This window comes from Neolamprologus multifasciatus, chromosome 12 (assembly GCF_963576455.1).
Source record: "Neolamprologus multifasciatus chromosome 12, fNeoMul1.2, whole genome shotgun sequence".
NCBI lineage: Eukaryota > Metazoa > Chordata > Actinopteri > Cichliformes > Cichlidae > Neolamprologus > Neolamprologus multifasciatus.
Window position 1 is genome coordinate 9045693 of NC_140450.1, and position 23169 is coordinate 9068861.

The 23169-nt window shown below is 38.0% G+C and overlaps 2 protein-coding genes across 3 annotated transcripts; one reads left to right on the forward strand and one right to left on the reverse strand.

Moving 5' to 3' along the window:
- The first annotated feature begins 533 nt into the window (after window positions 1-533).
- On the forward strand, window positions 534-17312 carry prlrb (prolactin receptor b). Its single transcript, XM_085178964.1, has 9 exons — window positions 534-706; window positions 2318-2478; window positions 4563-4695; window positions 5542-5705; window positions 7570-7733; window positions 9452-9590; window positions 9699-9795; window positions 9883-9952; window positions 10049-17312. Exons 2-9 carry the CDS (start codon window positions 2400-2402, stop codon window positions 10787-10789), a joined length of 1587 nt encoding a protein of 528 aa, XP_085035090.1. The 5' UTR covers window positions 534-706; window positions 2318-2399; the 3' UTR covers window positions 10790-17312.
- Window positions 11607-22120, reverse strand: LOC146506413 (selenocysteine insertion sequence-binding protein 2-like). 2 transcript variants are annotated; one of them, XM_085178963.1, is made up of 18 exons: window positions 21899-22120; window positions 21332-21450; window positions 21110-21251; window positions 20953-21022; window positions 19904-20109; window positions 19715-19799; window positions 19522-19616; window positions 17332-17475; window positions 17158-17244; window positions 16968-17069; window positions 16742-16874; window positions 16437-16603; window positions 16194-16323; window positions 15929-16088; window positions 15603-15823; window positions 14987-15141; window positions 14725-14890; window positions 11607-14606 (listed from the first exon to the last, which is right to left on the reverse strand). In XM_085178963.1, the coding sequence occupies exons 1-18, from the start codon at window positions 21905-21907 to the stop codon at window positions 14482-14484; spliced, it is 2316 nt and encodes a 771-aa protein (XP_085035089.1). In that variant the 5' UTR covers window positions 21908-22120; the 3' UTR covers window positions 11607-14481. The 2 variants fall into 2 exon arrangements, with proteins under 2 accessions (XP_085035089.1, XP_085035088.1); XM_085178962.1 differs by having other exon boundaries at window positions 21110-21254; window positions 21899-22118.
- Window positions 22121-23169: the final 1049 nt, after the last annotated feature.

The window sequence follows — 23169 nt, forward strand, 5'->3', positions numbered from 1 at the left end:
ACACAGTGTATATATACAACAATAAAATAAAACAAGAAAACACAAATATTTTTAGAAATCTGCCAAAGACCTGTTTAAAATTTTAGAATGGTTTTGTTTTTATTAGGCAAATAACAAACTGAATTCACGTTTTTACACCAAAATGCAATAATAATGTGTTTTACAAATTTTTCTGCCTTTTTTTTTTAGCTGTAAATATGAACTCGTGGATAACAAAATAATCAAAGCATTAAAATATTTTGGCGTAGCTTTGATAAGCGTGTGCATACTGTTGGATTAACCATTATAGGAACATTTTTTTTTTTAAAAAATAGCAAAATTTGCTAAAATACCAATAAAACAACATGAAGGTATGAAGACTGCCCTTTAAACCTGTTACTAACCAGCCAGTTACCATTGCTGCTGCTGGCACTTTCAGGGAATTAAGTGAAGTGAGACATCTCGCTGTGTTTACTCCCTCGCTCGTACTCAGGTGGGTATGTCGTGACGACAATAAGCCCCTCCCCCCGACTACTAACGAGACACCTCTCTTCCTTATTTGTGGTCATACCTGGGGCGTTAAGCGCAGTGGTTGCCAGGTGTGCGGAGCTCGTCTGGAGCTCGTTTGGCTTTGTGTCATGACTGAAGAAGGCTACCTTTTTTGTTCTGTACTCGTCAACGTCCGATAAATATCGATGATAAACATAGCTGCCAAGATCATAAAGTGGTGAGTGAACGCCAGAGCGCGTCTATTAACTCTCTACTAACCTTTAGTTGTACTTATTTGAGTGTTTTCCCCCCCCCCCCCCCCCCGCGGCTTCCTGGTAAATATCACACCTGATAGGGCTTCATGTAATTCTTTGGTAATGGATTCTGTGCGTGTTGTGTACTCGCAGGTTGGTCTACAGAAAATGAAAACCTAAATGTGCTATGTAATGCAATCAGGCTTCCTATCACTGAGTAGCTGAGAGTATAAAGCGCGTGAATCCACATGATATATATATTTTTTAATTTAATGTGGGTTTTTAAAAAGATTTCTTCCACTTTAACACAAAAAATCTGATAGTAATAAACGGAAGCAATTAGTTAATCAGTATTAGTACACATAATAAATATTATACATATAGCACAGTTTATATCCTTTTATAGAGCATACAAAATATTAGGCCTATATTTATACATATACGTGTTGACTGAACATCTATGCTGTTGTGTGTTACCCTAGTAACAGTTTTTCAGCATGCGTCTTGCCAAAAATTCTTATATTTTTGCACTTTAAATACAGCATAATAATGCAATTTTTTTCACTTATCTTTAAACATGTAGAATATTATATGTACTTCATTAGAAGAATATTAAAATATATACATTATACTAGATTCAAGATAGGATAGGTTTACTCCCAGACCAAATGTTTAGTCTGATTGCCAAGGTGAGTATTTAGCTTTGGGTTTTTATTTTGGCATGTAATGAATTGAGACATAAGCCTGATCCAAGACTTGCTCGACTGAGCGATCCTGTTAAAACTTGTCAGAATGGGTGTCACAGCAGGAAAAAAGGAGCTTGTTGTCTCTGTTTGTGCTGAGCAAAACAGAAAACAAATTACAAAAAGGGAAAAGGTGTGACCCCTTTGCGATATTCTGTACATTACAGGTTGGTAACCAGTAAAAGACGGTTTCCTACACTTCCTGTGGTGACTGATTGCATCAAGCATGTTAAGGTGGCAGAAAACTACTTTGGTGTCTGAGTTCCCACTGAGCTGAGCTTCAGTAAATTTCCAGTCCATGTAGAAAAGTCGTGCAGCAGTTTGCAGTGACGTGCAGTTGCTTAAGAAATTCATCAAGCATTTCCAACATAATTGTGTGTACTTTGTTTCTGTGTGTAATCTTTATCCAAGTATCTCTCGGGAATAAGGAAGTGCATAAACAGTCCAAAGTGCGTGTTTGTGAATTAGATGACTTTTTTAAAATCCCCTACACACACATATTAACGTATTCATCTCCAGCATTTTCTTAGACAATGTAAAATTTGCTTAACACCAAACGGCATGTTTCAAACTCTTTTTCACGTTTTGTCTGGCAATTTCTGCCAAATCCACTTTGCTTTTGAAACGAGCAAAATGAATCTAACGTCACACTTTCAGTTTATTTATTTACTGAAACACTCATATAATGTTTGAATTCCTTGATTACAGCTGATGATATTGCCAGCCAATTATTAACAGTTCATTTTAACGTTTGATAACCATATGAAAATTGTTACTGACCCGTATATGTAAATGAAAAACTGGTATTATTGGTTGTGTTTGCTGTTTTCCCACCATATCTGCTTGTTTCAGGTAACAACAAGACATTCTGCCTCAAGCTCGTATCACACCATTGCCACTTGCTTGTGATGTCACTTCCCTGTCACAGAGTGTGATGGCTTGTGCCAGGATGGTGAAGCATCTCAGGCTGCCATTGCTGCTCCTGCTGCTGGCATTAGCTGCAGAATGCAACAGTAAGTTAAATCACTGAGGTTCGATTCGCTCAGAATATTTACTTACGGTTAGATGACATTTCAGCTGAAGTATAGACGTTTTAGTGTTAATGCATGGGGTTTAACAGAAGTACAGTGCTCCTACATCTCTTTTGACGTCATGCTGAGAGGATTGGTAAAGAAACATCCATCACTGGGCAAATCATCAAGTTATTTTTGAACCTCTGAAAATGGTGACATACATAAAAGTGGCTGTAACACCCAAACCTCGATGTGATTCTTTTGTTAAACCCTTTGAATTAAAGCTGAAAGTCTGCACTTCAATCACAGCTTGACTAAAATCCACTGTGCTGGTGTACAGAGTAAACAACTACATCATGGTCCAAAACTGGGCCTTTAGTGCTAGTGGCCTACAGACTATAAAATGCAGATAGTTTTGGAATTTTTTTTTAAAAAGGATATTCAGTGCTCATTATCCTGAATAATTACATTTAAAAATTAAAACGAAACACCTTTTTTTTTTTTCTTTTTTTTTTTTTTTACTAAAATAAGTTTTCTCTGGTGTGTTATTCTGTTATTTGGAATCTAACAAAAAGCAGCAATGGTTAAAATCTCAGTTTAAAAACACTGAATCCGAGCAAAATTTAATGTACATACTAATAACTGTGTCTCTACATTAAATCAGTCTAAAGATTAACTGTGAATCTTTACAAATATTAAAGTCCACGAATAAAATGAAATGAAGTTATGTTTGATATTAGTGTTTTCAATTCTGCCTACTTTCCGTAGCCATGTTACGTCTAGCAGCTGGACATTTCTGGGCTCCTGCTCTCGAGCAGTAGGAGTTTTACCCTCACTTTATCCTTTCTTCTGAGCCAGAAGCTCCCTTGTTGTGCCTCATCCACCAGATATTTGAGAGCATTTATCAGCATGGAGTCTGTCATTGCAATTCCAACACCCCACACTCTGTTCATGAGCCCACATCTGACAGTCCTCAGTAATTTTCCCTTTTCCCTCTTCCCACAGAGCAGGCATGATAGTGGTAGATATGTTACCATAGTGAGGTTGTGGTTTTCTGTTGTGGGAATTTTGATTTTGTATTGAGCTCATGCTCTATTTCCTTTCAAGCGACAGTAGTTGCCAACACCTCCAACTGCAAATCTGAGCCCCACCTCTTTGCCTGACAAACAGGATCAGGCACTCTGATGTTATCATGCTCTCTGTTTGCTTCCAGCCTTATTGCTTTCAGCTAGGTTATACAGGACCCTCATAGCAGGCCTATGTTACTGCTTCCTTCTAGAAAACGTGCTGCAAGGTGGTAGCTCTCCTCTAGGCCTCCTACATAGCCTTGATAATGATGCACAGCCTTGCTTGGGGCATCCACCATACGTGTTCTCATAACAGCCTCCCAGGATGTCCACCTACTGTGCTCCTGTTGGCTAACAGCTCTGATTTTATTTGTCTTCTCTTTCATTTTCTCAGTCTCAACCCATATCTATCAATCTGTCCTACATTTATAGAAACAATCTTGTGCTTTTTCAGTCTAATGATGACAGAGTTTACTGAGATTCGAGACCGCTATGCTCTGTGCTTGAACATGAGAATTACCCAGTCATATACAGTCTGCCTCCATTTCACCCGTTCCCTAACATCCTCCTCTGTCACACCAACCACATGCATGTCAATGACTATATCCATTAATCTTCTCTGTGGTCTTCTTCTTTTCCTCCTCTCTGGAACCTTCACATTCAATACCTTTGTCCTATATACGGACTGTCCCCACCTTGCCTCTCTAGCTTTGTCACTTAAGTATCAAGAAACCTATTAAACTATTTTTGACAAATTTTCCCACCAATCACTGTGGAGTTTTATGTCTAAATAAACATTATAGAAAATGCCATTTCAAATGGTCACAGGTTGAGTTACTGTGAGCACAGCTTAAATGAATAAACTCTGGGTGGATGAGTGAAACTAAGATAAGTTATCAAAGATAAGAGACGACGTTCACTTAAGATAAGTGAATGCTGTCCTTTAAATGACCGTGCCAAGTTTTTTATCATATTGTTTATTGGAAGCTGATGTCTCTTTGTCACGTGTGTTGCCAGGCATGTCTCCACCAGAAAAACCAGACAAACTTGGCTGCAGGTCCCCCGACAAGGAGACTTTTTTCTGCTGGTGGACCCCAGGCTCTGATGGAGGGCTGCCCACTGTGCATCACCTCTACTATAAGACAGAAGGGTTAGTTTAACCTACCAAGTCTGTTTTCTTGTTATTTTACACAATAGAGATTGTGGGTCCTCAGCTGGAATCAAACTGGAGTTTTAAGTACGGCATATTGTATTTGTCTTCACCCCACGCTACCAGATACTCCATGAAGTTTCAAATTCTTTATCACCCACGTTGAGAAATAGTAAAGGTGTTGTTTAGTTGTACGTGGTCTTAGATAAGCAAATGTGGAAAACTACTGGGTCTCTTTTCACACCCTTGTGAGCTGAGCACAAATCTTTGTGGATGTGCAAGTACACCAACGTGGACGTGGCTCACCCAAATGACCCACATTTCTGTAGCTAAATCCTAGCACTAGCATTTCAAGAATCTTCACAGATGAAATGCCACAAAACTGAGTCATGGTCCTGAGAGGATGGATCCCGAAGATGTTCGTGTGTTTGTGAAGCCCTGACTTGCTGACATTCCAAATCATTAGTCATCCCAGCGAAGAATATAATGTAATTACATGCTAACCAGCTCATATTATCATTTAGGTTTCCAGTAGTTGTCTTTACTATAAATAATAAGAATATTATATGATATTTTAAGGGTTTTTTTTTCTTTTTCTTTGCTAGTTTTGAATCATCAATTACTTAACACGCATATTGGGTTAATTGATTGATTCCAAACTGGGCGAACTTGAGTATGTGAGATACACTTAACGCTTAAGCCCATAGAATATGATAGTAAGGTGCAATAGAAATGACTGTACATGCTTACAGATTCATTGGAAAATCCAATTATTCATTTCTTAGGAGATGCAACTGAAGTCACATTGCAGTGATCGGTGATGACATGTATTTTGTTCATGTGCAGTCAGGAGAATATGCGTCAGTGTCCGGACTACCATAAAGCTGGAAGTAACTCCTGTTTCTTTAGCAAGACCTCTATCTGGGTCGAGTACACTGTGATTGTGGAGGCCTCCAATGCCCTGGGGAATACTTCTTCAGACCCCCTTACTTTTGACTTGATGAACATTGGTAAGTTTTTCTAGTTTTAAATAATTTACATGAAATATATAAATCAAACATGATTTTTGATTGTTTTGTGATGAACAGAAACCAATAAAAATAGAAATATGAGCATATATAATTTCTGTAAAGCATTCTTGTACTAAAAATATCCTCAAAGTTGTTTTTTTATTTTATTTTCTGGGTTGTAATGATCATTTAAAATATGATTTCTTTTGGCTTTTGGCCTATCACTGTACTGTGCACTAAACTATAAATCACGCTGACCTTTCTTTAGCTACACAGGTTATTATTTTACAACACTGAAGCTTGTTAGGATTAGGATTTTCTGGTAATGATTAAGGGTCACTTCAAACTTTCTCATTCAGAATGAAAAACTTTTGAAATGTTAATAATAATAATCTGCTCAGATCAAAATATATTTGTGTCAGAACAGGAGTAACACAAAAATCTGTACGGACTAAGCTAATGATTGGCACAGTTTTATTGCCCAGACTGCCTTCTTGAGGCTGGTGAGGAATGGAAAAGTACTGAGTGACATACATGAGCCGCAAATAAAAACCTGAACAGAATGAGGTGGAACTGGTTTGTGCACAGCAAAACTTCTGTATACTCCAGCATCAGATTTCACACCTTTTGTTGGGGTTATACAGGCAGAGTGGTATCTGCGTCCTGTCTTGTAAGCAAACAGTAATTTCACTGCATTAGTTGTGGAGGGTTTTTGGCCTCAGAAAACACACTTTACAAGCACCCATGCATGAGACTAAGCACAGATCAACATGCTGGTTTCTGAACAGGGCAGCTGCAAACCAAAGTAGAGGTGTGGCCATAGGGAAGGCAATGCTAGTGTGCTGGTTGGTTGTTTCACATGTTTGCCTGCAAACAAATCATGGGTGTAGGCTTTCTGTTGAGTATCACGAGAAAATTTAGAGTATTGGACTCTTCATTTGCTAAATTGTGATTACATTTTATGCACTAGTTTGTTTGTTTTTTAATCAGTTCATTCAGTTCAATTCAGTTTTATTTACATGGCTCAAAATCACAACAACAATTAACTCAAGGCACTTTACATTGTAAGGTAAAGACCCGATAATAATACAGAGATAGCCCCCAACAATCAGACAACCTCTTATGAGCAAGCAGGTGGTGATAGTGGGAATAAAAACTCACTTTCAACAGGAAGAAACCTCCAGCAGAGACAGGGACAGTGAGGGGCAGCAATCTGCTGCGACTGGTTGGGAGGGAGAATGGACAAAAGACATGCTGTGAAAGAGAACAAGAGATTAATAATAACTAACGATTAAATGCAGGGTTTTGTATAAAAGAAGTGAGTGAAGAAGAAACACTCAGTGCATCATGGGAAACCTTCTAGCTGAATAGACCTATTGGGAGCCTTCTGTGTCACCTGATCCAGCCCTAACTATATACTTTATCAAAAAGGAAAGTTTTAATCCTAATGTTAAAAGTAGAGATTCACACTGGGAGCTGGTTCCAGAAGAGGGGCCTGGAAGCTGAAGGCTCTGGCTCCCATTCTATTATTGGATAGTGGAGTAGTGAAGAGAGACAGGAAAGGGTGAGTGGGTGGGGGTGCAGCAACGGGTCACAGGTCAGACTAAAACCTGGGCTGCTGCATTCTGGCCATGTTGAAGGCTTTTCAGAGAGTTCATTGTAACAATAAATTATAATAGTACAGCTTAAAAAGCAATAAATGCATTAACTATTTTTTTTCAGCATCACTCTGTAAAAGAAGAAGGCATTTCCCTCAATTTCATTTTGCTTTTAGTGCCAAATACCAAATTTTGGCATGCAAATATACTGAACTAAGTTTGTACCTGATAAGCGTCACAGTCTGTTTCTCTCTATTGATGAACAGTGAAGCCCTTTGCACCTGAAAATGTTACAGTGGTGGTCAACATAGAGGACAGTCCACACCTCACCATCCAATGGCATACACCGTCTAACATAGACACAAAGTCAGGATGGGTCACTCTGAAGAATCAACTGAGAGTCAAACCAGACAAGAGCAAAATATGGAAGGTGAGTGGCTGACAGAGCTTCTCTAATATTGCATGGAAACGTTCTTACCCTTTGCCAAAAATGAGTTCCCATGGAAAATTACCATTGGATGAAACGTGTGCCAACCTATTTTGTTCTCACCACCGTGTGTATGTTAGTAAATTAGAATTGTTTGGAACAAACAGTTTTGTCGACTCTCCGTGCTATTTGGATACTATCTACATGCTAACCCTCCCCCACCATATATAAGGAAACAAGTTTCCGAAATGACCAAATGACTGAAAGACAATAATAGTTATTATTGGTATTATCAGTAGAGGTGGTGGTGGTGGTTGTTGTTGTTGTTGTTGTTGTAGTAGTAGTATTAATTTAAAAGATTTATATTTGTTTCCCTAACGCAGCCAAGCTGTGATTTGTTTGTATGCATTTTCAGGGGGGCTTCTAAATGTTACTTTTTTTTCTTTTTTTTTAAGATATAAAAATATTGATAAATCATGTATTTTTCTGTGAAACTTCATTTACTCAATTGATGAGGTCTAGTTATCCCAAGCACAGTGGCAAATCTACTACAGAATAACTTCAAAAGAAAAAGATTAAGGTATTGCAATGGCCCAGTCAACGTTCAGACCTCAACCTGACTGAAATGCCGTGGCGGTACCTTAAAAGAGAGCCGTGCATAAATGAATGACTGCAAAACTCAATGAACTTAAGCAATGCAATAAAGAGGAGTGGGCCAAAGTTCCTCCACAATGAGGTGAGAGCCTGGTAAAGTCATACGGAAAATGATTGCTTCAAGTTATGCATGACCTTGTGTACTTAGGTTTTTCACACACTGCCTCTGCCTTTTGGCTTAGTTTTTGTTAAATAAATAGTGACATGGTGTAATATGTCACCTGCTGCTGTATCTGAGGTTGTGTTTACCCAGTTTTAAAACCTGGAAATGACTAGATTTTTAAAAAATGTCTCTGTATATAAAACCTTCAAACTGACACAGCACACGCTTCTTGTTTGTATTGATTGTACGTGAAAATTGTAAATAACTTTCAAAAATCTGTGGATCTGAATGCCAATCAAGTCTAAAAGTTACTTCTTCTTAGAAGTCACTTCTAAGTTTGACCAACATTAATTTTATGCAAACCTTTTAACAAATATACAAATCAAACCGACATAACATTTTAGAATTAAATGTGAAATCAAATTAAACTCCAACTTATAAAGTAAATTAAGTATTATTATTACCATTTAGATTTTCCATCCAAAAAAACAGAAAGCCACACAGTGAAAGCTTAACATGTTACCCATTATGAGTTGAAACCTCAAAATGTTACATTTTGAAAATTAATGCAATCATAAAATCACTTTTTTTTTTTTTTTTTTTTTTTTTTACATTTTTAAAGTCTAACTTTTAGCAGTCTTGGCTAGTATCGCCACTGTCAGATGATGAATCCATGTTGGCAAGTCAAGCATGAAATCAGGCTCTGGAATGAACTACACCAGCCCAAATAGGAAATCATTAAACAACCTTTTTACTGTCATGTGAAGAATAAAGTTGTGGTGTAACTTGTCACACACAATTAATCAGTAAATCAGTATACTGCAGTTTAATCATAAATTTTTATGGTTAAATTGTTTTATTTCAAAGTAAACAAATGTATTTTTAACTCTCGTTTAGTCCAAAGGTGATCTTAACAGTAGTAGAAGTCAAATGTTTTGTGATTTCTTTTATTCTTTCTTTCTAGAATTACGCGTCAGAAACACAAACACATTTCACCATTTACAGCATTGATCTTGGGGTGGTGTACATGGTTGAAGTGCGCTGTGCAATAGACAATAGCTGGAGTGAGTGGAGCAACACTACCTTTGTCAAAGTCCCTAACTGTAAGTCCCGAAAGCCCTTTACTCCTTCTTTACAACATATTGGCAAGTGCTAACAGTTAAAGATTAATAAAAAAAAGTGCCTCTTTTTTTTTTTTTTTTTTAATTCAGTTTCTCGCAAGGACAATTCCTTTTGGATAATGGTTTTCAGCCTCTGTCTAATCCCATTGCTTGTGGCAATGATTATCTTGATCCTGAAGAGAAAAACGTATGTATCTGATATAAAGTCTAAATCTCTCTATTTTACATGAAGACAAGATGTGAAGACTTGACTCATGACTGTTTTCTTTCTCAGTGTGAAGAAGTATATTCTGCCCCCTGTCCCTAGTCCAAAGATAAGAGGAGTTGATGTTCAACTTCTCAAGGTGATTGCCTCTCCATTCTGCTTCTAGAATATGCACACACAAAAAAAGCCCCATTGTTTTGGTGCTGATAATAACGTACTCTATTAACCTTTGCAGAGCGGCCAATCTGAAGATGTCATTAATGCCATGCTTCTCAACCAGAGATTTCCTGTTATGATACCCTGGAAGGACCAGAAAGAGGATTACCTGATCGTGTCTGATAAAGAAACCTCGTATTTGCCGTTGGAGAAAAAGAAAATATTCATTCTGCCACTTGCCATGACATTAGACTCAGAAGTCCCATCTAAGGAGACAAGTGAAGTGGATCACTTTCCAAAAGACAGCGAGTCTTCCTCAGAGGAGAGTTCAGATAAGACAGAGTCGTCGCAGCTTCTTACTAAATGCTCAAGTGCAAACGTTTTAAATGATGAGAAGGCAAATCAGCTAAAAGGTGTCACTGAGAAGATCTTCCAACCCTTTGGAATCGGTGGTTATGTGGATATTCCGAGACATGAGCACATGCAGGAAGCAGACTACAGCAGAGTGAACGAGGTAAATGGTGACAATATTTTAATCATGAAGAAAGAAAATGTTCCCCATACTCTGGACACACAGGGACAAGAAGGCAGTGTGCCTGATAACTACAGCATGGTGAAAGAAGTGAATAGTGACAACATGGTTTTCCTGGAGAAACACAGTGAGTCAGTTAACGCTTCTTTTAAGGCTAAAGGCTACATAGACTGGGTCAATCAGAAGCCAAAAAATCTTCATATGACTGGGCACAGTGAAATGGGAGTGTGCCCACAACTAGTTGGTTGTGAATATGTAGATACTGTCCCTCCACCAGCTGTAATCTAAAACTTTTTATCATATAAAAATGCTATTATAAGGTGACAGCAGACATTCATCATTACTTACTGTTGAATCAAAGCTGTGAATAGTCTATATTTTTGCTGTTCTCGTTGGATGTACGGTTGGTACAGACATTCGTAAAAACCATAAAATGTACCATCTCTGGTCCAGAGTAGAATTTATTTGATAGCTATGGGATGGATTGCTGTTAAATGTGCCACAGACACTCAAGGCCTTGGGCTACAGAGTATAAATTATACTTGCTCCAACTGCAGGTAAAAGTTTGTCCTTTTTCAGCAGAACAGTTTGACATGTGCTCATTGGATTTGCACATTTTGTCCAGACATCCATGAGAATGATAGTGCTGTTTCATCTCGAGTTATTTGGGGGCTGACTTTTTTTGTTTTGAGTAACATCCAGTGAATGGATTCTTGTGAAATTTTCTGCAGATATTAAAAATACACCAATGCTTTGGTGATGCCCGAGTTTTCAACCAGATTTGGCTAATACTGTGGTTTACCAATTAATACCTGCAAATGCCTCGGGTGTAATTTGTGTTTAGTAGTAATTAGTATTGCCAAAGTTATGCTGAACTAGATCGAGACTATACCAGCTAAACATCAAATCCCTGCTTTTAGTGTCTGAGTACAGCATGACTGAATTGCTTTTAAGTCAACTCTTATATTACATTAGCCATGTCAAGCTTTCAAAACATTATTAGTAGAATGCTTAATTTGTGGTATAGCTAAGTAAAGTAACCCACGTTTAATCATTTAAGGCTTGTTGGCAAAGAGACGGTTGCTTGATGGCTTTACAGTTACTGTTTTCCTTTTTTGTTTTTGTTTTTTTTGTTTGCCTCTGGCAGGTAAATTGTGGTCTGTTTCATGATCAAGAATGTACACAAAAAAGAGCATATCCAGGTTTCTAAAGTCATTGCAACGCAATATTACTGGCACATTTGTATTTATTTTTTTAAAGTGGTGGCATACTGTGCTGTAACTGACAAGCAAATCTGCATATGAACCTGTGCCTAGTCTAATTAAGTGATTATTTTACAAGATATGGTATCATTAAAAAAGCTTCAGACTTAAAGAATAGATTTTTGTGTTTTACTGATGTAAATTTATAATTAGATTTTTAAAATGCATCTTGTAACATAATACAAGGACTTCCAGATAGGTAATACTTATGCATTACGCATGTAAAAAAGCTAATTACATGTGGAATTTAAAAGAAACTTTTGTTGTGTGTGTTTGTTTGTTTGTTTGTTTTAAACACTCAATTAGAGAGATGGGGAGAGAGAGCGAGATCAGAGGGAGCAGAGTTCAAATCGGTTAACAGAGATGACATAATAAAATATGGAAAAATCATTGTTTGTTCATTTTTCTTCTCTGCCTGAATCTTAAATACTCTCTATGGTCTAAAGGAGCATTTGGCTACCATACATTTCATTTTTTCATAACTGGTTCATGTATGAACTAGCTTATATTCACCTCAAAAAAGGTGATTTTTATTTTTTATTTTTTTTAAATAAATTTTTATATACCAAAACCAGAATGTCAAAGATGTATCGGCTCATCCAGCTCACAATCCATCACCAGTCACAGGTTATTGCCTATAAAATGACAAATGTGACCTTGAGAACAATTTGGATAAAAACCCATTAGGTGATCACCGTGTGCATGTTTCATTACAACCTGATCAATACTGTAGGAGCGGCAGCGATTCTTACTTCCGTTTAGCATTTATTGATAAATGCTGATTGAACAAATATTTTTATGTTTATTTGAGAAGACAACTGAAGGTTGCAGACTTGCTGTTCTCTATAATATTGGGGGTATCTCAGCCAAATGTACTCAAGCCTCTGCTCTTGTGCATTAAAGATTCACTTATTAAGTTGTGATTACACAAATGGAACTTAAAATTGAAATTTAAAGAAAATTAATGGACTTGATCCAACTGATCACAAAATAACTTACTAAATATTTATTATCTGTATAATTCGATTATAACAAATGTGAGAAATCACATTTGTCAGTTTACGACAACTTTTTCAGGTTTAAACAAATCTACACAAACAATACACAAATTAAATGAATGAGACTAAACATTCATCTTAAACTTAAGACTATGCACAGACAATTTGACACAACACACACATGACACAGTTTCCTTGCAAAACAATTTTAAATGTATGAGCCCCAGAGCAACATAATGCATTTTGTTACATTTGAAAATGTCTGTTATGAAATCTATTTTGGCATTTCTTCCTGGCATAAATCACAAAAGTGATCATGATCTCAGAACTACTTTGCATGAACTTGATACCAATCTTGTATAAGATGGACCACTTTGAAGCTTTGTCTACACAAAACATTTGTAAAACTTCATGCCTACTTTCCATAAATGAAAAACATATCAGAATTAGGTCACATTCATCTGCACTCCCTCCATTGCAATTTTGCTGCGATTGTCACCTAGCACATCAGATTCTCATTTTCCTTTTCATTGCAATAAAAAGTCAAGAGCTACCTGCTAATATTTTGTAGTAGTTGCTGTTAAATGTAATGACTAAAATGTAAAACCATGTAATATCAGTCATTTGGATATTAAAATCCAAGCTTGGTTTCTACTTTTAAAAAATAAAGCGCAGTTTAATGGATTTTAGTTCTTTGCCCCTGTGAAATATTGCATGGTTTAAGTTTATTACCCTGTGTGAACCTGCCAAAAACTGAACCAAATGTGTAGAAAAGATTTGTATTTGTGGGTAAAATTTTGAAAATGTAAAAAACAAACATGAGTGAAAGTCTAAGCAGTTTGTTTCACCTTTCATCCAAGTGGATTCTTCAGTAATAAAATCAAATTTATTTAAACCCTACTGAGGGTTGTGCTACATATGCTAAATGCTAAATACCAATTCTAAGCAGTGTGAAAGTCACAAAAGTCTGTATTAAAAAGAAATTAATGACTGTGTCATATTCACTCTAAGCAAATCACAGGTATGTTTATTGTATATATATTCTAATATACACTGCTTTATGTTGATTTCTTGTGTACAGACAGTATGCTATAGACTGCTATGCAGCATATGCTATATAACATGAATGAGAACATTGGAGAAGAACATAAAATAAACATTGGTTTATCATTGTTCTTAAATTAATGTGTAACTTCAGTGTCATGGCAAAATAAAAGAAGGTAAATTTAAACCATTAATTCTTTTAATATGCAATCTTGAACTTACTCCATGTTTACAAAGGATGATACACAACTCTTTATTCAAAACCTTCAAATTTTACTGGAGTCAAGGAATGTCACTATGTGAAAATGTCATTTCTTTATGTAAAATGACACTAAAATGTCAAAATCGTTTGAACTGAAGTTTATTATAAAGGAAAAAAATGCAGTGTTAAATCATCATACATCCCCTTAACATCCTCCACACACGGTCGTGAAGCTGCTGATCATTCAGATTGTGGGATCTCTTCAAGTTCAGCCCTACTAAGTTGGTGATTTACCTCACAAGAAATCATAAATAATTGGAATAAGCACTAACACGATACTGACAAAGTCCTGGAAAGCTGCGAGCCGCAGTTTGAGAAACACCTGCAGCACTGTAGCCTTGGAAGGCTCTTTTTCTGCCAGTACGATGAGAAATAAGGGGATCCATTTTTCAGGCACAAAAGGCTTCACAACTGTTAGCTCTCTTCATCATCAGTGTTTTCAGTACATTCATTGTCCAGGTGCATGGACCGCAGCTCCACCTCAAAGTCCATTAATGTGTGGTTATACTCCTCCTCCAACATTTTCTTCCAGATTTTTACTGAGAAAGGGAGACAATATGTAATTATTTTTTACTGTTTCACGATTACTGTTAGAGACACTTTGTTTTTTTACTAGACAGAGCAATATCATCGCTATCCAATGTTACAGTTACTTACTGTATTGTGGTTCCTCTGGCTCTGTTACATCCGGGTCAGGCACAGGTTCCTCAGTGTTTGTTTCAAGCTCTGCCTCTGCCTGGTCTCTCTGCTCCAGGCTTGACACCATCCCTTCATAGGCTGCCCTGGCCTCAGAAGACAGCTCGATCATCTTGTGATAATAATCCTGTAGGTACGAATGTTTTCAGCTCATTTGAAATGACCTATTAATGTCATCTTAAAACAATAATTGTGTGTACATTTGCATAACAATAACCCTGACCTGTGCACCATCATAGTTGAAGATGCCGACCAGGGTGACAGGCACGGCCTTGTTGACACAGCGTCCCAAAGCTTTTCTAGAGAGTGCAAATATGAACGGCACACCCTGCTCACGACATGTATCGATGATTGTGTGGAGAGCCTCATCCAGGCCGCCTGTGAAAGGTGATATTTTTGCCCTTTTCATGCAATTGTAAGCATTCCTTGTACGTCACAGCTCTCCCAGGATCACATTTATGAAAGACTATATGACAATTCTCGCTTTTCCATGTTGCTTGATAAATCTCCATTTTGTCTTCTCTCTAATTTGTGATTTTTAAGACCAAAAAACCTTTCTGAAATGCCAACAGGGAATAGTGTGCTTTTTAAAAGCAACAGCATAAAACTAGAAAAAAAGGAGATAATGAAGTTCTGAAACTGTAATGGACATGTTTAAAAATATTAAGTGACCATAAAGAATTGGGATGTATACATATAACTCCTGATGATCATAGCCTAGACTTGAATTTTAAAGTAACAACGCAAAGAACATGAAAGTTGGACTGGCCCAAATTTAAAGAAAACATTCAGAATTCCTAGTTTTCAAACTGAAAGCCAGCTATCAGGTCTTATAGTACCTTTGGACTGGATGCGTTCACAGTTAGGTGAGATAATGACACACTTGATCTTCCTGAGTTTGAGGTGCTTGTGGACCTCCCTAAGGCCCATCACGATCCGCCTCTTCATGCGGGCCTTCATGGGGTCCTTCTGGTACAGGCGGTCCTGGAACCGAACCAGCTCCTTTAGCAGCAACATCACGCACTCATCCACATCTTTGCTCAGCATCTGGCTGCAATAACTGAAATGCAAATGAAAATGGAAACACGATATACTCAGGGTGCAAGCAACCAACATCAACTTGTGACTGGTCATGCAGTGAAGCATGCAGCTTTGGCAGTCTTACTCTCTGAATTTTCTGCTGTGGATTTTAGGTGCTGGGTATGACTGAGGTGAGGGGATTTGTTGCTGTATGGTCTCATTTTTGTCCGTCTCTTCAGCTTCTCCCACGATCTGACATGTGTCGTTTAATTCATCAAGTCCCTCTGCAGGAGAGTCAGCCTCATCTATGATTTGAAAAGCACAAAATTAAAATATTAGCTGCAATAATTCGTTTCCAACAGCTCAGAACAAAGCATACTGGCAGCAATTATTTCACTGCATGCTCTGACCTGTGGCGTTTGCATCACACTGCTCTTTTTCTGTACAGTTACTCGCAAGTTTATACTCGCTCTCAGGCAGCAGTCCTCTCTCCTCCAGTAAACGCCTCTGCTTCCTCTCCTCTCTCTCCTTCAAAATGACCTGAGGAACCAAAACATGAGTTCAAGTCTATAAACAGAGCTACACAGCTGAAATGAATTCTCATAGAATTGATTCTATTTGTCTTTATTGCATAGTAAATAAATGAACTTTGCCTTCTTCAGAGGAGTTGGTTTCTTTGCTTTGGGCACCTCTCTTTGCTTGCCTTTCTTTACCAAAGGACTGGTTGAATCGAGGGGATTGTGTGCAATTTTATCCTGCTGCCAGAGAGGCTTCTTCTGGGCAGATGTTTGCTTCTGAACAACAGGTAGTCCTCCACCAACTACACATACAGGAATACTTATTTTTCATCAGGTTATGATAGCATGCACTCCAAGATCGGGGTTAGGAAACTACTTAAATTAGCATTATTCTTCAAAACAAAGTACAAAGTGATATCTATCAAGCCAACCTGACCAACCTGTGAGAATAACTGGCTTAGCGTCCTGCTTGGCTTTCTGAGACTGCTGCTTCTTTTCCAGGGTGGCCAGCATGTTTCCGATGTCCAGTTGCATAGGAACCTTGCTCTTTTTCCCAGAGGCTTTCTCACTTTTCTAGAAATCAAGTAAACAAGAACAGAACTGCACATTAAAGTCGAACCTGTTTCCAATTCTAAAGGTTAACTTTAATGTACACAAGACACAAACCTGTCCTTTTTTTCCTGTTTCAGTGGGTTGTGTCTTTGCTGCGGGTGATTTTCCCTGGTTCTGGTCAGCAGATTGATGCTGACTTCCTTCTCTTTGGTTTTCCTTAAAAAGAATGTATCACTATCATAAAAACACTATAAATTTAATTTTAGACTAATATTAAATATATATATGATGAAATGATGAGTACCTCATTGCATAGTTTTGTATTGCTGCTGGTTATTAACCTTTCAGTCTTCGACAAAGCAAGAGTCAAGTCTGGGAACTCCTCTTCATCCTTCAAAGAAAACCATACAACAGAAGTAATCCTTCTCCTAGCAACAGAACGAGTTGAACAAAAATTCACAACTCAGATTTTCTTCACCTCAAATTTTGGAGGCTCTTGAGAAATCACCAGCTCTGACGAGTCACCTCCTGCACCCTCACTGCTACTTTTTGCCTTCTTCTTTTTCTTTCGCTTTTTCCTCCCTGGAGCTATCTCTTCCTCCTGTGCAGCCATGCTCTCAATCTGATAAGATATAAAAATGACAAAGCTCATACACCCCATGAAAATATAAAGGCTTACTGTGAAAGTTTAGCTTTTTGTTATGTTGAGCAACCCATTTGATAAATTCTGTTATATCAAGGATGTAAACACCATGATATATAGTCTGTGTGTCTATAATTACATGTTTGCTTGATGTTCATAAATAATGTCACTTTGGCCTCATTACTCTGTTGCCTTGCTTATTTTGGTTTGGTTTACAATGTCTTTGTAAATAAAGAACAGCTCTTCACAGAAACTCTCCAGTGTTGCCATAGTTTGAACACAATTTTAAGTACTGCACTCTAAAGACTGTGCTGATAATGTTAGAGATTTCCATGGCTGTTGTGAATGGCATTGTTTGTTGTTGTTAGATCAATAGATTTATGATAATCCACAATGAAAGTTCAAACAAAGTTGAAAAAGATTTTTGGAGGGCGGTTAGACAACATAATCATACTATATGCAACTATATCTGCCTGTGCTAGAATGACTTAGACGGTTATAAGCTATATGTGTCTCACACAGTGCACAAACTATGTCAGGGTGCTGCTGCTTCCTGAACATAATGGAGGGAGGTGTGCCGCATTCATAGCTAGAACACAAGTCCCTCTGTGCTGATTGCAAAAGAGGTACAAGTTGCAAACCTGCAAATGGAGCTGCTAAATGTGGAAAGTGAAACGAGGCATAATTATCACTACTTTGACTGTGACGCATGTCAGGTGGACAAGCTGATATGGCATTAAAAAACTGTAATTACCTTGGACTTCAGCAGGTGTGCTGTGTCAGATTTTATAACTATTGCAATTTGGCATGCTGTAATTTCATTCATGTAATTTCATTTACATTTATAAATAAAATAACAGCTTCGAGAAAACATTTGTCGCTTCTTGCATTTTCTGTGATGGTGCTCAGCCTCTGTGTGGATACAGAGTGTAACGGGAGAGCAGTGGGAGCTCTGTTGCAGAGTAATACTATCCACATATTTTAATTAGTGTGTAAAATCTACCTACATTTAAGAAAACCTAATAAAAAGGTTAATTACAAAAAACGCTAAAAGCTACTAAATGGATGGTGCATAAGTGAAATTAAGTGTGATGGTTACTGCTGTGCGAGAGACATCAAGAGCCAAGAGTGAGCTATTTAAAAACAAAACAAAACACGACAACAAATGGTAAATGGGCTGTATTTGTATAGCGCTTTACTAGTCCCTAAGGACCCCAAAGCGCTTTACACATTCAGTCATCCACCCATTCACACACAGGTGATGGCAAGCTACATTGTAGCCACAGCCACCTTGGGGCGCACTGACAGAGGCAAGGCTGCCGGACACTGGTGCCGCCGGACACTGGTGCCACCGGGCCCTCTGACCACCACCAGTAGGCAATGGGTGAAGTGTCTTGCCCAAGGACACAACGACCGAGACTGTCCAAGCCGGGGCTCGAACTGGCAACCTTCCAATTACAAGGCTTGGATGTACAATACAACAAAACGAATACATACACAACTCACAAATATTCAGATATATCTAGTAATATTTAGTTACAGCCTTACAGATTTCTTTCCATCACACACTCTTATGTAGGTATGAGTGTATAATGTGGTAAGTATATAAAGTGTAACGCAGAAAAGGGGTAGTGAGAATGCTGTTTCGCCTCTCTTGTAGAATAATGAAAAAAAAATGTGTTCACACCTATAATACTCACAAATTAACTTTTAAGTGTCCAATTAAATCTTTTTTTTAATATTTACTCAAAATTTATTTATAGAAGTTAATTTCAGCTGCTCTCTTGTCACAAGGGACGTAGGAGCATCCCGTGTCGCTTTGGCAAAACATGATGCCCTTCCGAACGCTATCCCCGAAGGGACTTGTGTCTCCAGCTGAAATCAAAACATGGGCCCAGATAAGAGCCAGAAAATAAATGGTAGGCTTACCTCATGAAAATAATTAATTCACTTACGGATTGTTACGATTTGCCAATTGCCTAGGAATCTGGTATAACTGTTGAGAATCTAAAACATGCATCATACCTGCATACTGTTACAGCTGATTGTCTTGTCATTGGGATCAAGTTTCTTCGGAGGCTGAGAGGCAATGTTAGCCCAGGACGTCACCACCGGTTGGACTGTGCACACACACAAAATAAAGATAATCAACATGTGAAATATTTTTAAAACTGCCTTAAAATCGCTGAAAGACAGACTAGAGTAAATCTGAGCCTACCTGCTTGGATAACTTGGCTTTCTGGCTTGGCATTAGTGGCACACACCTGGGGACCAGGTAGGGTTGGAGATCCTCTGCTGCCAGACTATGCAACAAAAAATTACAGCAGCACCAACATCATGAGTATAGCTTTCTGTAATGTGCAAGAGCTGTCACATAGCTTAACATTTGATATTCCCATGAGCTGACCATCCAAGAAGATGCCAATTTTGGAGTTTGGGAGCTTGTGAATGGAGGACCCCAGCACTCTTTCTGAACAGGAGGAGCTGCTTTGGCCACTGAAACACCACCCAACTCTGGAAAATCAGCCATCTTCACTTCAAATGGGACAGAATTTGTCTGTGCTGGTTTTGGCTTCCCTGCAGAGGTTGGGGCAGATCTTGTACCTTTAAAACCTGGGAATGAATTATGAAATATTAAAGGAGAAATATTTACATAAAGCAGCGGGTTTTAAACATTTTGTGCCCAACATACTACAATTCTGTTCATCACTGGCCAAAACTGAACAAAAAAAACAAAATCTATAAGACAACAATATACTAAAAAATCTCATCAAGAATGACTGCAATTCTCACTGTATTGACACCTTTGCTCTACATCATCTCAAATGAAGGTTGTCAGTTCATTCTTTAATTGCATTTCAGACAGTTACAGTTTATCTGCAGCATCTAGATCTTGCAAGATATCGTTACACACAAACCATTAAATGGTCTTGCAGCTTCAGCTGTAGAGCTCCTTTAAAGTAGGCCAAGCTTCTTTCAGAATCTCTCTGTGCCCCTTTAGCTTTCTTGGCACCATATTAACATTGCCAAACTGCTCCCAGAGGTTTATGCACTTAGGCTAAAGGCCACAGACATTCCAAATCCACGTGAAGCTGTAAGACAGGCAGCTTTCACAATAATATCTGCTGGGTCATCGGCATAGGTTGTTACTTGGAGTTTGAGTAACATGAGAAAGCAACAAGGTTGGTGCACAAACATGCCCAAGGCACTAAAGCAATAACCAAGCCTTTAATGTGTGGGCAACTCACAAGTTAGCCGATCATTCGTGTCTCTTTGCCCTCCTGTATATGGCAGTAATACGTGCAGATACCAAATCCCATGGGATATTTGGGAATCACTTGACCACAAAATTATTTCCAATGTTAAAAATATTTTGTTTGTACATTCAATACAAAAACTAGCATCTGAACCAAGAAATTATTCCCAAAATAAGTTAATACCATGTACGCCACTTACCTTTTTTCTGCATGTCCACTGAGGTTTTGCCCATGAATTTTCCTTGAGAGTCCTTTTTGTTTTGAGGCATCTGTGAAGATTAATTAGAAAATAACACTTTACTTCATGAATAAAGTTTGTTTATATGTAGGTTTCTGTAAATAAAAATAAAACCAACCTTAGCTTGGGGATCCTGTTTGGTCCTATTGCTCTGTAGGAAGTTATCACTGGCCTCTCTAACAGGGCGGCTGCTGCTGTAGCCATGACTCCTCGGTGCATCTCCTCCTCTGCCTGCTGGTTTTGGGCTCAGACCTGACTGGCTTCTTAACAAATTGTAACAACATGAGCACCTGATGAAAAGCCAAATGATTAAATACCCCTGAAAATTATAACTTCCTACCCTCTTGAAATCTGATCGGAGGTATAAGGGTTTGGTAGAATCAGAGGTTGCGCTGATGCTGATGTGTGGGGCTCTGCAGGCGGTTTCCTGGACCCCCTCTGGTGTCTGTGGTCAAAGTTCTGGAAAGCAAAGCACATGACAGTTTTTTCTTCTGCCTCCAAACAGCGTGTTGGTGTTTGACCTTTGATAATCACGCCATTAATTCCAAATTCGAGTAGAATTTGCATAAAGAAATTTAGCTTAAGACTAACCGCTATATCGATGTTTTGGACTCACAATGCACTAAAAACGAAACGCATCCATCTCCACTTGATTACAGAACATCCAGCTTATGTTGCACAATAGTAACCGCCGGGTTGAAAATGTCTTACAGTATAACTGAACTATTAGCTCATTATTGTGTTCAAACTACACATTGTCTTAGCAGTATCTCACTCGTGTAACTAACAGTTAAAGTTTGCTAAGAGTTAGCTCACGCTCAGCTGCAAAAACTAACATTCGTTAGCTTTCTAGCTAACTAGCTAGCAAAAGAAAAGAACAAATGTGGCATTTATTTTCATAAAATACCTTGTCCATCACTCTAGTTGAAGTCACATCTTCGCATCTTCATATAAGTTCATACAAGTCGCCAAGCTCCATCTACGAGTGTACAGACAATAATCTACCCCAAAAGTGTGTGCATGGCTAACCAGGCTAAGCAACCTGTTTGACAGCATGTAGCCGGAGCAGCTAGCTGCGTGAAACAGCTGGTGTTTACATGTGCAGTCAGGAGATCCACAGCGACACCTTCTGATTAAACAATGTAAACCGTTTAACGAGTATACCTGTTAATTAAAAAAGTATAATAAACTCTATGAATCCATCTTTTATTGAGACCCCGAAGGCTAGCAAGACGTATAAACATATCTATAACTCTATACTCTGTGCATATATGTGTACATATAAAACACTTAACATTATCTAAACATACAGGAGGACCCCAGATTAACTTTGTTGCTTGGCCCTACTTAATTTAAGTTGCTTAAAATTGCACTACATACACATTATTACTGACGCTGGCTCCGTAGTGTAGTGGTTTGCACATCTGCTTGGAACGATAACACATTATTAGTTATATTTTGTTGTAGTTTGCTTTGACTTCTTTGAAGAATCCAAAATAATTTGTTGTGTATTTATTTAGTATTTCATGAAAGAGAATTGCGTCTTTAAATTTTTCTACTTTCTTAAATTAACAAAACTAAAAAGCTTTACTCTGAGTACCAAAAGTCAATGTCTGTATTAATTATATAGCACATTTCATCATGGGCCTGCTTTAACTCAATAAGTTTTACACAGAAGATAAAAACACCTATGCAAGTTTATGATGAAAACAAAACGAAGTAAAGTGCACATCCATGCACACAGTTATTAACTGTAAGCCTGTGAGAACAAAAAGTTTTTGAACACAGATTAGATTAAATTTAGGTCTGTAGACAGCTTAATCCAGAACACAACCATACGTGAAAGCACCCTCAGCACACTTAGATTTATCTCTGGAGACAGTTAAAAGATCTGCAACTGAAAATCTGAGAGGAACGACTGAGTAATAGACACTGAGCTAGTCAAAAGTTTACTGGAGGAAGTCAGATGTGTACTATACAAACCACTGAGAGCTTTATGAGCTAATAGAAGGATTTTAAATGTAATTCTGTATTCAGCTGGGATCCAGTGAAGTGACTTTAGCACTGGGGTAATATGGTCCAATTTTCGTGTCAGGACTCGCCGCTGCACTCTAGACAAGCTGAAGTTGTCCTACTAGTAATTTGGATAATCCTGCAAACAGAGCAGTAGTCCAACTT

Coding starts and splice junctions, on each gene's coding strand:
- LOC146506413 (XM_085178962.1), bottom strand. Junction 21,023..21,109: donor AACAGGATCCCCAAGCTAAG/GTTGGTTTTATT, acceptor TAATCTTCACAG/ATGCCTCAAAACAAAAAGGA. Junction 15,142..15,602: donor TGAACGCATCCAGTCCAAAG/GTACTATAAGAC, acceptor CACCTTTCACAG/GCGGCCTGGATGAGGCTCTC.
- prlrb (XM_085178964.1), top strand. CDS start 2,400: ATGGCTTGTGCCAGGATGGTGAAGCATCTCAGGCTGCCATTGCTGCTC. Junction 9,591..9,698: donor CTTTGTCAAAGTCCCTAACT/GTAAGTCCCGAA, acceptor TTTTTAATTCAG/TTTCTCGCAAGGACAATTCC. Junction 9,953..10,048: donor TTGATGTTCAACTTCTCAAG/GTGATTGCCTCT, acceptor TAACCTTTGCAG/AGCGGCCAATCTGAAGATGT.